This window comes from Armigeres subalbatus, chromosome 2 (assembly GCF_024139115.2).
Source record: "Armigeres subalbatus isolate Guangzhou_Male chromosome 2, GZ_Asu_2, whole genome shotgun sequence".
Taxonomy (NCBI): Eukaryota; Metazoa; Arthropoda; class Insecta; order Diptera; family Culicidae; genus Armigeres; species Armigeres subalbatus.
The window spans coordinates 397,221,441-397,236,205 of NC_085140.1; the positions used below are offsets into that span (position 1 = coordinate 397,221,441).

At 40.9% G+C, this 14,765-nt stretch overlaps 2 protein-coding genes across 5 annotated transcripts in view; one reads left to right on the plus strand and one right to left on the minus strand.

The window, feature by feature from the left end:
- Positions 1-14,765, plus strand: part of LOC134213250 (serine-rich adhesin for platelets) — a 427,675-nt gene that overhangs the window by 244,119 nt on the left and 168,791 nt on the right. The gene's annotated exons all lie outside the window — the stretch shown is intronic.
- On the minus strand, positions 4,876-6,604 carry LOC134217499 (uncharacterized). Its single transcript, XM_062696270.1, has 2 exons — positions 5,337-6,604; positions 4,876-5,270 (listed from the first exon to the last, which is right to left on the minus strand). Exons 1-2 carry the CDS (start codon positions 6,558-6,560, stop codon positions 5,076-5,078), a joined length of 1,419 nt encoding a protein of 472 aa, XP_062552254.1. The 5' UTR covers positions 6,561-6,604; the 3' UTR covers positions 4,876-5,075.

The window sequence follows — 14,765 nt, forward strand, 5'->3', positions numbered from 1 at the left end:
GGGTTTGCCGTAGAGTTGGGCGAGCTCATGGTTCATTCTTCGCCGCCACACACCGTCTTCTTGCACACCGCCAAAGATGGTCCTAAGCACCCGTCTCTCGAATACTCCGAGTGCTTGCAAGTCCTCCTCGAGCATTGTCCATGTTTCATGTCCGTAGAGGACAACCGGTCTTATTAGCGTCTTGTACATGACACATTTGGTGCGGTGGCGAATCTTTTTCGACCGCAGTTTCTTCTGGAGCCCGTAATAGGCCCATATAGAACTCCAGAATTCTGAATTTTGGTTGAAATGAAACTGGAGGAACTTCCGGAGGAACTCCTGGAGGAACTTCCGGAGGAATTCCTGGAGGAACTTCCGGAGGAATTCCTGGAGGAACTTCCGGAGGAATTCCTGGAGGAACTTCCGGAGGAATTCCTGGAGGAACTTTCAGAGGAATTCCTGGAGGAACTTTCAGAGGAATTCCTGGAGAAACTTCCGAAGAAATTCCTGGAAGAACTTCCGGAGGAATTCCTAGAGGAAGTTCCGGTGGAATTCCTGGAGGAACTTCCGGAGGAATTCCTGGAGGAACTTCCGGAGGAATTCCTGGAGAAACTTCCGGAGGAATTCCTGGAGGAACTTCCGGAGGAATTCCTGGAGGAACTTCTGGAGGAATTCCTGGAGGAACTTCCGGAGGAATTCCTGGAGGAACTTCCGGAGGAATTCCTGGAGGAACTTCCGGAGGAATTCCTGGAGGAACTTCCAAAGAAATTCCTGGAGGAACATCTAAAGTAATTCCTGGAGGAACTTCCAAGAGAATTCCTGGAGGAAATTCAAAAGGAATTCCTAGAGGAACTTCCAAGGGAATGGCTGGAGGAACTTCCAAGGGAATTCCTGGAGGAACTTCCAAGGGAATTTCTGGAGAAACTTCCAAGGGAATTCCTGGAGGAACTTCCAAGGGAATTCCTGAAGGAACTTCCAAGGGAATTCCTGAAAGAACTTCCAAGGGAATTCCTGGAGGAACTTCCAAGGGAAGTCCTGGAGGAACTTCCAAGGGAATTTATGAGGGAACTTTAGGAGAAATTCCTGGAGGAACTTCCGGGGGAATTCCTAGAGGAAATTTAGGGGGAATTTCTGGTGGAACTAGGAGGAATTTCTGGAGGAACTTCAGGGGGTTCCGGGAAGGGAATTTCTGAAGGAACTTTAGGAGAAATTCCTGGAGGAACTTAAAGTGTTATGCCTTGAGAAACTTCCGGGGAACACCTGGAGGAACTTTCGAGGGGATTTCTGAAGGAACTTTAGAAGGAATTTCTGGAGGAACTTTAGGAGGTTCCGGGGGAATTCTTGAAGGAACTTCCGGAGGTATTCCTGGAGGAACTTCCGGAGGAATTCCTGGAGAAACATCCGAAGGAATTCCTGGAGGAACTTCCGGGGGAATTCCTGGATGAACTTCCGGAGGAGTTCCTGGATGAATTTCTGGAGGAATTCCTGAAGGAACTTCCGGAGGAACTTCCAAGGGAATCCCTGGAAAAACTGTCAAGATAATTTCTGAAGAAACTTTAGAGGGAATTCTTGGAGGAACATCCGGAGGAGTTCCTGGAGGAAGTTTTGGGGAAATTCCTGGAAGAACTTCCGGAAGCATTCCTAGAGAAACTTCCGGATGAATTCTTGGAGGAACTTCCGGAGGAAATCCTAGAGGAACTTCCGGAGGAAATCTTAGAGGAACTTCCGGAGGAAATCCTAGAGGAAGTTCCGGAGGAATTCCTTGAGGAACTTCCAAGGGAATCCCTGGAAAAAACTTTTCAGAGAATTTCTGAAGAAACTTTAGGGGGTATTCTTGGAGGAACATACGGAGGAATTCCTGGAGGAAGTTTTGGGGAAATTCCTGCAAGAACTTCCGGAAGCATTCCTGGAGGAATTCTTGGAGGAACTTCCGGAGGAATTCCTAGAGGAACTTCTGGAGGAATTCCTAGAGGAACTTCCGGAGGAATTCCTAGAGGAACTTCCGGAGGAATTCCTAGAGGAACTTCCGGAGGAATTCCTAGAGGAACTTCCGGAGGAATTCCTAGAGGAACTTCCGGAGGAATTCCTAGAGGAACTTCCGGAGGAATTCCTAGAGGAACTTCCGGAGGAATTCCTAGAGGAACTTCCGTGAGGAAGATGCTGGGTCATTAGGTCGAAGGCCGTTAGGCCGAAGGTCATTATGCCGAATGGTCATTAGGCCGAACGGTCATTAGGCCGAATGGCCATAAGGCCGAATGAGAACTGTGGAGTGAGAAGTGAGCAGTGCGAAGTGTCGAAGAAGAAAATACGAGAAAGGCAAAAAGGAAAACGGAGGAAGAAATAAGAAGGAAAAAGGAAGACGGAAAAAGAAAGAAGGAAGAGGATTAAAGAAGAAGAAAGAAGAATTAAAGAAGCAGGAAGAAGGAAGAAAGATGAAGAAAGAAGAAAGAAGGAAGAAGGAAGAAGGAAAAAGGAAGAAGGAAGAAGGAAGAAGGAAGAAGGAAGAAGGAAGAAGGAAGAAGGAAGTAGGAAGAAGGAAGAAGGAAGTAGGAAGAAGGAAAAAAGAAGAAGGGCAGGATTAAAGAAAGAGGAAGAAGAATTAAAGAAGCAGGATGAAGGAAGAAAGATGAAGAAAGAAGCAAGATGGGAGTCTGAAGAAAGAAAACGGAAGAAAGAAGAAAGAATGAGGAAGTTGGAAAATAAAGAAGGTAGAAGGAAGAGGGAAGAAGAAAGAAGGAAGACAGAATAAGGAAGAAGGAGGAAGGAAGAAGGATGGAGGAAGTAGGGAGAAGAAAGAAGAAAGAAGGAAGAAGGAAGAAGGAAGAAGGAAGAAGGAAGAAGGAAGAAGGAAGAATAAAGAAGGAAGAAGGAAAAAAGAAGGAGGAAGAAGGAAGAAGGAAGAAAGAAAAAGGAATAAGGAAGAAGGAAGAAGGAAAAAGGAAGAAATAAGGAAGAAAAAGGAAGATGAAAGAAGAAGGAAGGAAGAATGAAGAAGGAAGAAGGAAGAAGGAAAAAAGAAGGAGGAAGAATGAAGAAGGAAAAAGGAATTTGGAAGAAGGAAGAAGGAAAAAGGAAGAAAGAAGAAAGAAGGGAGAAGGAAGAAGGCAGAAGGAAGAAGGAAAAAGGAAGATGGAAGAATAAACAAAGAAGAAGGAAGAAGGAAGGAAGCAGAGGCAGAAGGTAGAAGGAAAAAGTAAGATGGAAGAATAAAGAAGGAAGAAGGAAGAAGGAAGAAGGAAGAAAGAAAAAGGAAAATAGAAGAAGGAAGAAGAAAGAAGGATGAGGGAAGGAGGAAGAAGGAAGAATGGAGAAAACAGTTGGAAGAAGGAAGTAGTAAAAAGGAAAAAGGAAGAAAGCAGAAGGAAGAAAAAAGAAGTATGACGGGAGAAAGAAGGAAGAGGGAAGAAGAAAGAAGGAAGAAAGAAGGAAGACAGAAGGAAATAGAAGGAAGAAGGAAAAAGGAAGAAGGGAGAAGGAAAAAGAAAGAAGGAAGAAGGATGAAGAAAGAAGAAAAAAGACAAAGGAAGAAGGAAGAAGGGAGAAGGAAGATGGAAGAAGAAAAAAGGATGAAGGAAAAAAGGAAGAAGGAAGATGGAAGAAGGAAGAATTAAGAAGGAAGAAGGAAGAAAGAAGGATGAGGGAAGCAGGAAGAAGGAAAAAGGAAGAAGGAAAATGTAAGAAGGGAGAAGGAAGAAGGGGTAGGGTGAAAAAAGAACTTCTAATTTTTCACTTTTTGCTAATTCCTAGAGGAACTTCCGAAGGAATTCCTAGAAGAACTCCCGAAAGAATTCCTGGAGGAACTTCCGTAGGAATTCCTGGAGGAACTTCCGCAGGAATTCCTAGAGGAACTTCCTAGAGGCGGTTCAGCCAAATCGCACCAAGTACCAACCAAGAGGCATCCTAGTTCTGTGTACGCATTCTTGACCGATAGGTCGGAGAAGACGCTGGCCTATGATCAAGTATTGAAACAGCTAGAGGTGGCTCTGAGACTCAACCATTGTGCCTTCAGTGGACAGCGAATGAAAAAAACTGAGAGCTGAAAAGAGAACAAAGTTGCAGCTATTATTTCCATTTACTTACATGCTTGATGACAGCACAAATAATGTTTTTTTTTCGCCTACTATATCGATTGTCAAGATTATTTTGGTAATTTGATCAAATTTTCCTTGACCGTTTTTCTTGAGATCTGCGTACTAAGCTTTACCGTGGAATGACCCTGCAAGTTTAACAGACTATCCTGCTCGCTGTCAGCTAGTGGATCTTGAATTGTTGTCAAGTAGGCGGTTGAAACTGAAAGGGTTATTGGTCCACGACATCCTCAAAGGATACATTGATTGCTCGTATCTTCTCTCGGGAACCCAACTCATCGCTCTTAGTCGCAGGCTGCGGCACGCTTCTCACATATCCGTCCCCATGCACTCGACAAATTATGAGTAATATAGCCCTTTAAGTTCCTGTTTGAGAGATTTTAACGCTGTGTGTGATATGTTTGATTTCAATATTTCTAAGCATTGTTTTAAACTATTAGGATTAAAAAATTTAGCGTTATTTAAGTCTGTATGATACCATCGAAGACGATTCAATATATAAATAAATAAATAAAAACAAATATTTATAGTTAAAAACAAATAGATGATACGTGACAAGGGTTATGGCAATTACTTCCGTATGTGGTCTAATTCTGGCAATAGACTCTAAAACCAATTAAACCAACGTCCGTTTGCTATAGCGCTGCAAATCCGATACCTGTCCGGCCTGTACGCTTATCAATTTAAATTGGGAGTACTGAAAGTTAAAAGTCGATGAATGGCATTCATCAACGCACAGATAACGTTCATGCTAAATTTGAGTAGGATAAGTCCCACAAAATTTCCCTGACAATAATAAAACAAAATCTATAACACTAGTCAATATGAATAGTCATTCATCCTACTACATTTTTTATTCCAATTTAGATGGGATATGTCCAGGTAAAAGTAAGGCATTAAAATCAGCTTAAAAGTTGTATACTCTTCTTCACTTATTGCAGTTCAACATGTTATGTCCATTGCTTATTTGCTGCTCCCTTGTCCGAATTAAATATTCCAACCACACATTTACACTCCTACTGTCAAGCATTTTTCAAATCCTTCTAGCATTATGTTGACGTTGTCTAAAATATCTGCAGTGGTCGCTTCGGTACACGTTCGGAACCGTGCCTGCAGGATGTCTGCTTCCTTCCGCAAAATACGTTGGGCCACTTCCAACAACATAGGCGTTTGAGAATTCAATTTCTCAAATGCTTCGGCATACTATAATAATAAAAAAGAATAACTTTCATAACATTTCGAGCAGCTGTTTAAAGACATATAGCTTACCACAGCGGAGCAAGGTCCATTGAAACTAGTGCAGGTCGATAGGTGTTGCGAATTAACCGATGTGAGATCCTTCAGTTGCTGTTCCAGTAGGGGAGATATCATTGGACTTAAATTGAGTATCGTTGATGTCTCTGCGGACAGACACTCCGACAGTCGATTCACCTGAACCGGCGCTTGGATCAGCTGGGAGGAATACTTCCACGAGCATGATCCCACGAACTCGCTACTATTGGTAAAGGTAGCGTAGATTATATCCCGGGAGAGATTGTAGAGGGCTCCAGCAGATATCCGCGTCTGATTAACTAAATTTTGCATAACATTTTTCTGCAAACCAAGAAAAACGCCTGAGATGTCCCGCAATGTATCGCTTCCTGGGGTAAATGTGTAACTGGTTGCGAAAAGGTTGTTTATTGGTGCAACCGCTGAAGCGATGCTCGATGCCCATGATTGCACGTTACCAGTTGTATCTTCCAAAGCTTTAGATATACTTGAACTGTACATGGAAGCTTGTCGCGTCAGGCCTTGGAACGCAAGGTTAGATGATGAATCAAAACTTCTAACCTGATTAGCGATTGCAGATTTTTCTCTAATAATGGGAATGAATAAATTTGCCAGGTTATCTACAGCAACGGTTATGCTTTCCAGAGAACCCACCAAAACCGAAATGATATCAGGCTTTACAATGTCCAACACATTTTTGCTTGTGATTGGCACTGGTGACAGCTGAACATTATCGATGGCGATGGCAAACTCGGAGAAAACCAGAATCAATCCACAAGCCTCCTCCTGGAGGGTTGTTACGTTGCCAAGTATCTCGTTGTAAGTTGTAGAGCTCACGGTCGAGTGGAAAGCTCGTGTCCAAGTTGCGGCAGTCACGAGATCCAAAGTTGCCGCAGTGATATTGCCAAATAGTCCAGAAAACAGTACTACTGAATTCGCATTTGTGTTGGAAACTGCATCCTGAGTTACGCTGTAAATTTTGGTCACACTTGCATTGATGCTGTTTGTGATGGCTACAACCGCTTCCAGGTTTCCAGTTACGTCCGAATCAGTGTTCAGCGTGATGGTTGAGTTGGCTGCCAACAATCTCGTCAGTCCTGTTCCGATTGCGTGCGTCACGCTCTCTCGCAGGTTGGGAACAGTTACGGGAATGCCAAAGTCGGCTCGGCACAATCCGATAGATAGACCGAAAACGATCCAGAGAATGCAGACTGATCTAGCCATGATAACGGTTATGCTAACGAACCTGAGCTTGCTTGCTATCCGAGTTGAACTGAGACCACGTGGGGAAGTGGAATGCATCTTATATTAGTCATTCCAGAACGATTGCATGTCGCTGTCGGAAAAGGGTTATGTTGAGGGCTGTAGGAACGATGCGCTGCATAGAACCTGTTCTGGATTTAATGTTCTTCAATCATCTCATCTCGATACAGTCGTTTCCATTCTTCTTTTATTGACGCATTATTTTGATTTTCATGGGAATTTTATGACATAAAATCTTCGAAATTTTAACGACAATCTTTTGATAATTGTCATTTCATAGTTCTAAAAAAAATAACATAAGAAGTCATTAGAGCGATTTAATTTGAATTCCAAGGGTAACATTTGTTTGTATTGTTTTTGTTTAGGGCATTGGCAGTTAGCAGACCCAATAATATTCGATTATCACTATAAAGATCAAGTATTTGCCTTAAATTTGAGTAAATAAAATCGCTAAATAAAAATAATTATTGATTTCATTGGGAGCAACACAGTTCAGAATAAATCGTGCGAAAAAAATTGTGATCTTATTATATTAATTAATTAATTTAATCAAAAGTGATAGCCACATTTTAGCTTATACCTATTTTGAATTTGTTTCTTTTCCTTCCCAATATAAGCGCAGTTAAGCTACAAATTGTTTCACAAAGTCTATGATAATTATGTTCTTTACAATCAATTTGTATCATTACTGTTGACATGAAAAGCTATCTCAGAGAGCCTATGATATTCGAAACAAATCTGAGTATCTGAAGCATCTAAATGACTCCTCTTAAAAATTGCCAACCTCCCCAAATCTTTATGTTTTTTGGGAAGATTGAAGAAAAATGCATTTGGCTCAAAATTTAACAAATATTTATGGAGTATACACCAAGAAGAAAACCACTAATGAGCTTTTGATTTGATTAACTTTCTTGATAAAGTAGAATCAATATGCTAGTTGAAATCAATCTTCCCGAGCTCATCTCTGACGCACAAAGTGTGGAAGAACTAACTAGATAAAAAAGGGTCATTCACGTCCAGCATCGGAAACTTGAAATGCAGAACGGGTTTTTTTGATATGTTGAAAAGAGTTTGATGCCCTTTCGCCCAAAGTCAACATAATGGATGGTATAAAATGCATATTCATCTTCGATGCGTTCCCAGTTTTGTGCTAGACGCTAGAAACAGTTCTACGCATTAGATAACCGGCATGGCTGCCTCTCGCGGAGGTGTGTTATTAATCGTGGGAATTTTCATCGCTGCATGCCAAGCTGATTTTGGTCTCAGTGTCGATGTACCGAATTTAAGGGACCACGTCTCACAGGCAATCGGCTCGGGAGTAGAACCGTTATTGAAGGCAAAGTTGACTTTAACATTCGATACTAGTCTGGACGAAAGTGGATCGCTTGGTGCTGTGGTGAGTGTGATTAATGGAGTCAGTGCTAGTGTTGGGAGGGTGTTCAACGTGACTCAAACTGTAGTATTGGACTCGAGTACCCCTGGCGTCACCTTGTTTACCGAATTGTTCGATTCATTCAAACAAGCAGCCGATGATCTGGAGAACGCTGTATCTGCTACTAAAGTGTTTAAAAATTGCCTTACTGTGCAAGCAATTAATTCAAATATAAACACAATTAAGTATCAAGAAAGGGAACTGTCCAGAGTGTTTAAAAGGATTTCTAACAAACTGGAAGAAGCACAGAACTCATCAGCATTCATCGGAAATGACATCGTTGGAAATTATGTAACACCAGAACTTGTGGATTCCTTGACAAAATGCCTAACTGCTGTTAAATCTAGAGTGGATAATTTGGCGGATCTTCTCAGCAATACAGTGCGAAAAAGAGTGGAAGTCATCTCAAATATCAGCACCGTTAATGCCACTGCAAATGAAGCACAGAGATTGGTTGTTGAGGCACTGAGTACATTCTATACAAACACTGAAACATCTTCAAAAACCATAGTACAAAACTTAGAAAACTGGACCTCCACCGTGGAAGCTTCATTTTCTCAAATCATAAATTCTTCTGCCCACTATAATAGAGGCGATATAACAAATCTGTTGTCTTATTTGGATAAGCTCAACAATTCCAGAACTGATTTCGTTGGATCTGTTACACGGTGCTTCAGAACTTTACAAACAAAAGTTTTTGGGTTGTTAAAGTTGCAAACAGCCATCGCCACGGATGCTCTCTACAGCACAACGAAAACAGTAGTCTACACTGATTTAAGCGCCGTACAATCCCAAAACCCTTCCACCTGCCCAACTGAGTACGTCGACAAACTAAAGTTGCCACTCGTTCAGGTCAGTCGATTCACCAGTTGCCTTTCGTCGGAGGAAACCACAATTCTCGGCTACTACACGGTTCTGGCGCCTTTGCTACAACAGCTGCAAAACAATGCCGTTGCCATCAATGTTCAACAGATAGGGACCTGTATTAGACGCGATGGACCATGCAGCTCGGTGTACTTCGCCTCATACGAAACTCTGTCGCAACAGGTTGCTGAACAGTTAGACAATTTGAAGGATGTTCTCAAAAAAGAGCTTCAGTTTCTACGAGACCGAGTCGACACGTGCATCAGGGCAACAACGGCTGACATCGTGGATAATTTGAGAACACTTACGGTAACGTACAATGATTGTCTGAATAAGCTGTACTGATAAAAATAATGATAAAAAAGGAAAGCAAATGGCTGATTTATTTCTCATTTTGATGACCATTCCAAAAGATAAAACTTGTGTATTATAAAAAACCGAAATATTTGAATTCGTTGATTTATTTGTCAAGATATTTCTATGGCTTATTAGTATTTCAAAGCATTAAAAATAATAATGTTCGTTGTTACGGATTTAATAGTTTGAATAGGTTTGAAAAATCTTATCACTCAAGATTCAGAGTATCGTCGGATCACTTTACCGAACTAGCTTTTTGCTTTGTGTTTTAATTTAAACCAAAAAACTTATAAAACATTGTGACTTTATAGCTTTTAACTTCTTGTTGACTTTTTTGCACTCGTAATTTCAACCAACACACTGAGCACATACATATGGGTAATGTTATAGCAAATGATCTCATGGATACGGATGTTGACCACTTCACAACCAGACGCTTGTAGACACTGGAGGCTGACTGAGCGGTTGCTGATGTAAAATGGAAATCCCTAAATTGGACTCTTCTTTTTGATCAACAGTACCGGGATGGTTTCGAGTCTGCAACGATTACATAGTTTTCGACAACGATGGGTTTGATTAGTTAGAGCCATAAAACTTTTTCATTTCCAGTACTGATTTGTCAGGATCGGGGAAGTACACGAATTCTACTTCAGAAAAAAGCCGATGTTATCGATTTGGTCAAGTGGTTTCAATTTTAACAATTCGGATAACTGACCGTATGGCGCATACTGTCTGCATATTCTTTTCAATCGTTCGCAATAAACGCTTTCAACTATTGTCTATATACTGAGTTAGGGGAGGATCCTGGCCGAAAGTCATTTGGCCGAACAGGTCATTTGGACGAATAAGTCATTTGGCCGAATAGGTTATATGGCCAAATAGTCATTTTGCCGAGTAGGTCATTTCAGCTTAGCTTAGCTTTGACTGACTACACACGCAAAAAAAGCGTTCATGAATTCTTGAACTAACGAATTCACGGTGTATTTTTTCGAGAACAACAGTCATGGATTCAGGAATACAGTCACGTTTTCTGGAACGTTCTGGAAAACGTGACTGGTGCTCCCGAATCCATGAATTAAATCACGGTGTATTTTTGCTGGTTCACGAATTCGGGAACGCTTTTTTTTGCGTGCATATATCTGTGGTTGCTGCTCCGCGATTGACCAGAATCAGTGAAATTGTGCAAAGAATTTACTAAATGATCGACTGGGATTGTGCAAGCTTTCTCAGTGCGCAAGTTTCAGTAAATCAAATGCTTGAATGACCAATGACAGCGCCAGCCACGTCCTTGTAGTCAGTTAGGGAAAGGGGAGGATTATTAGTAGGTGATTGCTATTCGAAGACCGTGTTTACCTCTGCGTCTCCACAAAAACCACAGGGAGGATTATCAGTTAGTGAGTACCGTCGTGCGGGGCGTCTTTTGACAAATCGGGGGCTACTTTGGACATTTTGAAACAAGAATTATAACGTGAACTACTCTCAAATTGCCATTATCACCATTCGTTGATAGTTGGATGGCAACTTTCTGTTTATTTTTTTTTATTCTAGATTTTTTTAGAAAATCAAAAATCCAAAGTAGCCCCCGGAGTCAAAAGAAGCCCCGAACGACGGTAGGCATCGTTGGGACTGGATTCACTGTGATAAGCGATAACAAAATTTTAACTATGATTCCGCCACACAAAGTAGTGCAAACTAACTACCTGCACACCGAGCAGGAACACGATCATCCGCGTATCAATTGATTTACTTCTCGATCGCACAAAGCACAACTGAACCAAAACGTTCGAAGTGTCGACGCCTTACCATGCATGCCCGGTGGCATATGCAAACCGTTGAGGATCGCGTTCTGGACGACCGAAACGACGCGCAGCACTAACACACGATCATTATTTATTTATTTATTCAGACTAAGGCCGAAGTGGCCTGTGCGGTATATAAGGTTCTTCTTCATTTGGCTCGGTCCATGGCTACACGTCGCCAACCACGCAGTCTACGAAGGGTCCACAAGTCATCTTCCACCTGATCGATCCACCTTGCCCGCTGCGCACCTCGCCTTCTTGTGCCTGTCGGATCGTTGTCGAGAACCATTTTCACCGGGTTACTGTCCAACATTGATTATATCGAGTCGCATTATCTCTTATATTGTTCGTAATGATTGGTTTTCCAGGCGGCTTATTGTGCCTGCGCAAACCTCCTGTCTCGTCGGAGGGCTTTGAGCTTTGGTGGGGCCTACTTGCGGATACATGCAGCTTTTTATAGGAATTTAACAGGGCCACTGTCAAACCCCACCACATCCTAGGCAATCCCCACAACTCGCAGATGGCCTGGGGAGGGATCGTCAAGCCCTTGGACATAGTCCCTGCTGCCCAACACACGATCATCCAAGAATTAATTATTTACCTATGCTGTCCATCGACGAGAACAAAAATCACAGTATAAATACCTGGTGGCGTATCCAAACTGTGGAGGTCCAAAGCGCGGACGACGCGTACTTACTTGCCCGATGGCTATGCAAACTATTGAAGATCGCGCTTGTTTCGACCGGAGCAAAGCGCAATACAAGCGCATGAGCCACCGAACACCGTATCGATAATTTACCATTTTCGCGACACTAAAACACGCCATGTACTCACTTGCTCGATGGCTACTCTTTGCCGAATAGGTCATTTCACTGAAAAAAGTGCGAAGTGAGGAATGAGATGTCTTACTACTAACTTCGCCTTTCTCATTTTTTACTATGCAAAGTAAGAAATGCGAAGTGAGTATTGAGACATCTCACTCCTCAATTTTTACAGTGAGAAGTGAGAAAAGATTAGTATCATTTCTCGCTTCGTACCACTCATTTCTCACTTCTAACTGTGAAAAATGAGAAGTGTAAAGTTTGTAGTGAGACGTCTCACTTGTCACTTCGAACTACTCACTGTTCACAATGGGGAGTGAGAATTAAGATATGATGAATGATAAGTGAAAAGTGAGAGGTCTCACTTATCACTTCTAACTTATCATTTTTCGCTTCTCAATTATCACTGTAAAAAGTAACAAAAGCGAAGTGAGGAGTGAGTTGTCTCACTACTCACTTTTCAGTCCTCACTTTTCACAGTAAAAAGTGATAAATGAGTAGTTTGAAGCGAGAAAATAGACGTCTCACTTCTCACTGCTTATTTTTCACTTCTAATTGTGGAAAGTGAAAAGTGCGAAGTGAGTAGAGAGGCGTCTCACTTCTCATTTTGCACTACTGACTTTTTACAGTGAGAAATGAAAAATGAGGTGTGAGAAGCGAGACGTCTAACTTCTCCCATCTCATACATCATTTCCAATATCTCACTACTCACTTCTCATTGTGAAATGTGGGAAGCGCGAAGTAAAAAGGAAGAAAAGTTCTCATTCATCATTTCCAACTTCTTATTTCTCACTTTTAGTAGTGAGAAGTGAGAAATTATTATTGAGAAGGGAGATGTCAAATGACCTATTTGTCCAAATGACATATTCGGCTGAACAACTTATTCAGTTGAATGATTTGTTCAGCCAAAAACCTATTCAGCTAAATGAGCTATTCAACCAAAAAAAAAATTTCGGTCAAATGACCTGTTCGGTTAAATGACCTATTTGGCCAAATGACTTTCGGTCAAATGGTCTGTTCGGGCAAATGGTATATTCGGCAAACAATTTTCGGCCTAGTGGCCTTCGGTCAAATGACTTACGGCCGAATGGTTTTCGGCCAAATGGTCCTTCCCCGTCCATGGTATCGAGCATCCGTAGTTTTTTATACCTTAGCTTCAATTGGTACCTTAGCTCAATTGAATAGGTATTGTTGAAATTTGAAAAAAAAAATAGTGTTCGTCGAGCCGGATACTTCGTAGTAGGTAGATATTCGACCAACCAAAAGTCATGACGATTTTCGTAGTCACTTCTTCGCATAATTGATCGCACGTCACTGGTTGCACGGGCTGGTTAAAAACAGCATGATGTCTTAAGAAAACAAATAGTTGGAACTGGGAATACCCCATTAGGCATAATGTACGTTCGACATAGGGACGTTCCGATACTTCCGATATATCGGAATATCGATATTTTTGTTTCGATATCGATATATTGAATAACACAACATATATCAATTGCAATGTATTCCGTGAAAGAAAATACTTCAAAATAAATCTGAAATGTCGTATTTTTAATGGTAAAGATTATTTTTCTCGGTAGCGCGGATGGTATGTAGAGATGTCGCAAATTAATCGATTACTTCGATTAATCGATTCATCGTTGTGATAATCGATTAATTTTGAATCGATTATTACCCAACGATTAATCGATTCAATAATCGAGATGAATCGTGAGTAATCGATTGGTTACTAATCGATTAATCAGAATTTTACGACATCATAAGGATAATTAATTATTTTAGAGCGTCTTAGGGAAATGCTACAAGGTTAAAATACTATTATTCTTCCATTTACTTCCACTATTAACTTTTTATGTATCAACAAGCAGATACGTATTTCGTTTCCTACTTGGAAACTTCTTCAGTGTTGTTATCGACTGAAAAAACATTGCTCATTAACTTTAAATATGGTGTGTAGGTAGAACTGTAGGTAAAAATTAGGGCACGTCCTTGGACCGATTCGTCGTCGTCCGTGGGTAGTAATCTAAACAGCCAGGTATATCCGTTTCCTTGATCTTTGTTAAGTAAGTTTATTTGTTTTTGTTTGTAAATTTCTAAGCTTTCCGCTACGTCAAGTTTCCAAGGATTTTGTATTTGTCTGAGAAGTGATATGTTGTCTTTGGTTAATTGATGATCTTCGTTAAATATATGTTCGGCTACTTTAGATTTGAAATGATAATGTATACCCTTTTCAGTGTCTTTGTTTGCTTTTGTTACTTCTGCCAAATGTTCTTTGAACCTCGTGTCTAGTGTTCGTTTTGTCTGTCCTATGTAGATTTTGTCACAGTGTGGGCATGATATTTTATAAACTCCAGATTTTCCCAAGGCGTCAACGGGGTCTTTTGTGCTTCCAAGTAGTGTCTTCAGTTGGTTGTTCCTGCTACTGAAAACTAATTCGATACCAATTTTTCTAAATTTTGAGCGTAATGGTCTGGTTATATTATGGTCAAAATTAACGGATACTCGTCGCAATTCATTTGTTATTGGTGATAATGTAGTTAATGATTTTCTGTACTGGGTTTTTCTATGTTTGTCTATAATAGCTTGAATAGTTCTAGTTGAGTATCCGTTTAGTCTAGCTGTTTCAAAAATGTAATTTAATTCTTTCTGTTTCCCTGTGACGCTAAGTGGAAAAGTCTCGAGTCTATGTATCATGTGTTGGAATGCGGCTGCTTTGTGTCAAACCATTCTCACCAACACAAAGCAGCCGCATTCCAACACATGATACATAGACTCGAGACTTTTCCACTTAGCGTCACAGGGAAACAGAAAGAATTAAATTACATTTTTGAAACAGCTAGACTAAACGGATACTCAACTAGAACTATTCAAGCTATTATAGACAAACATAGAA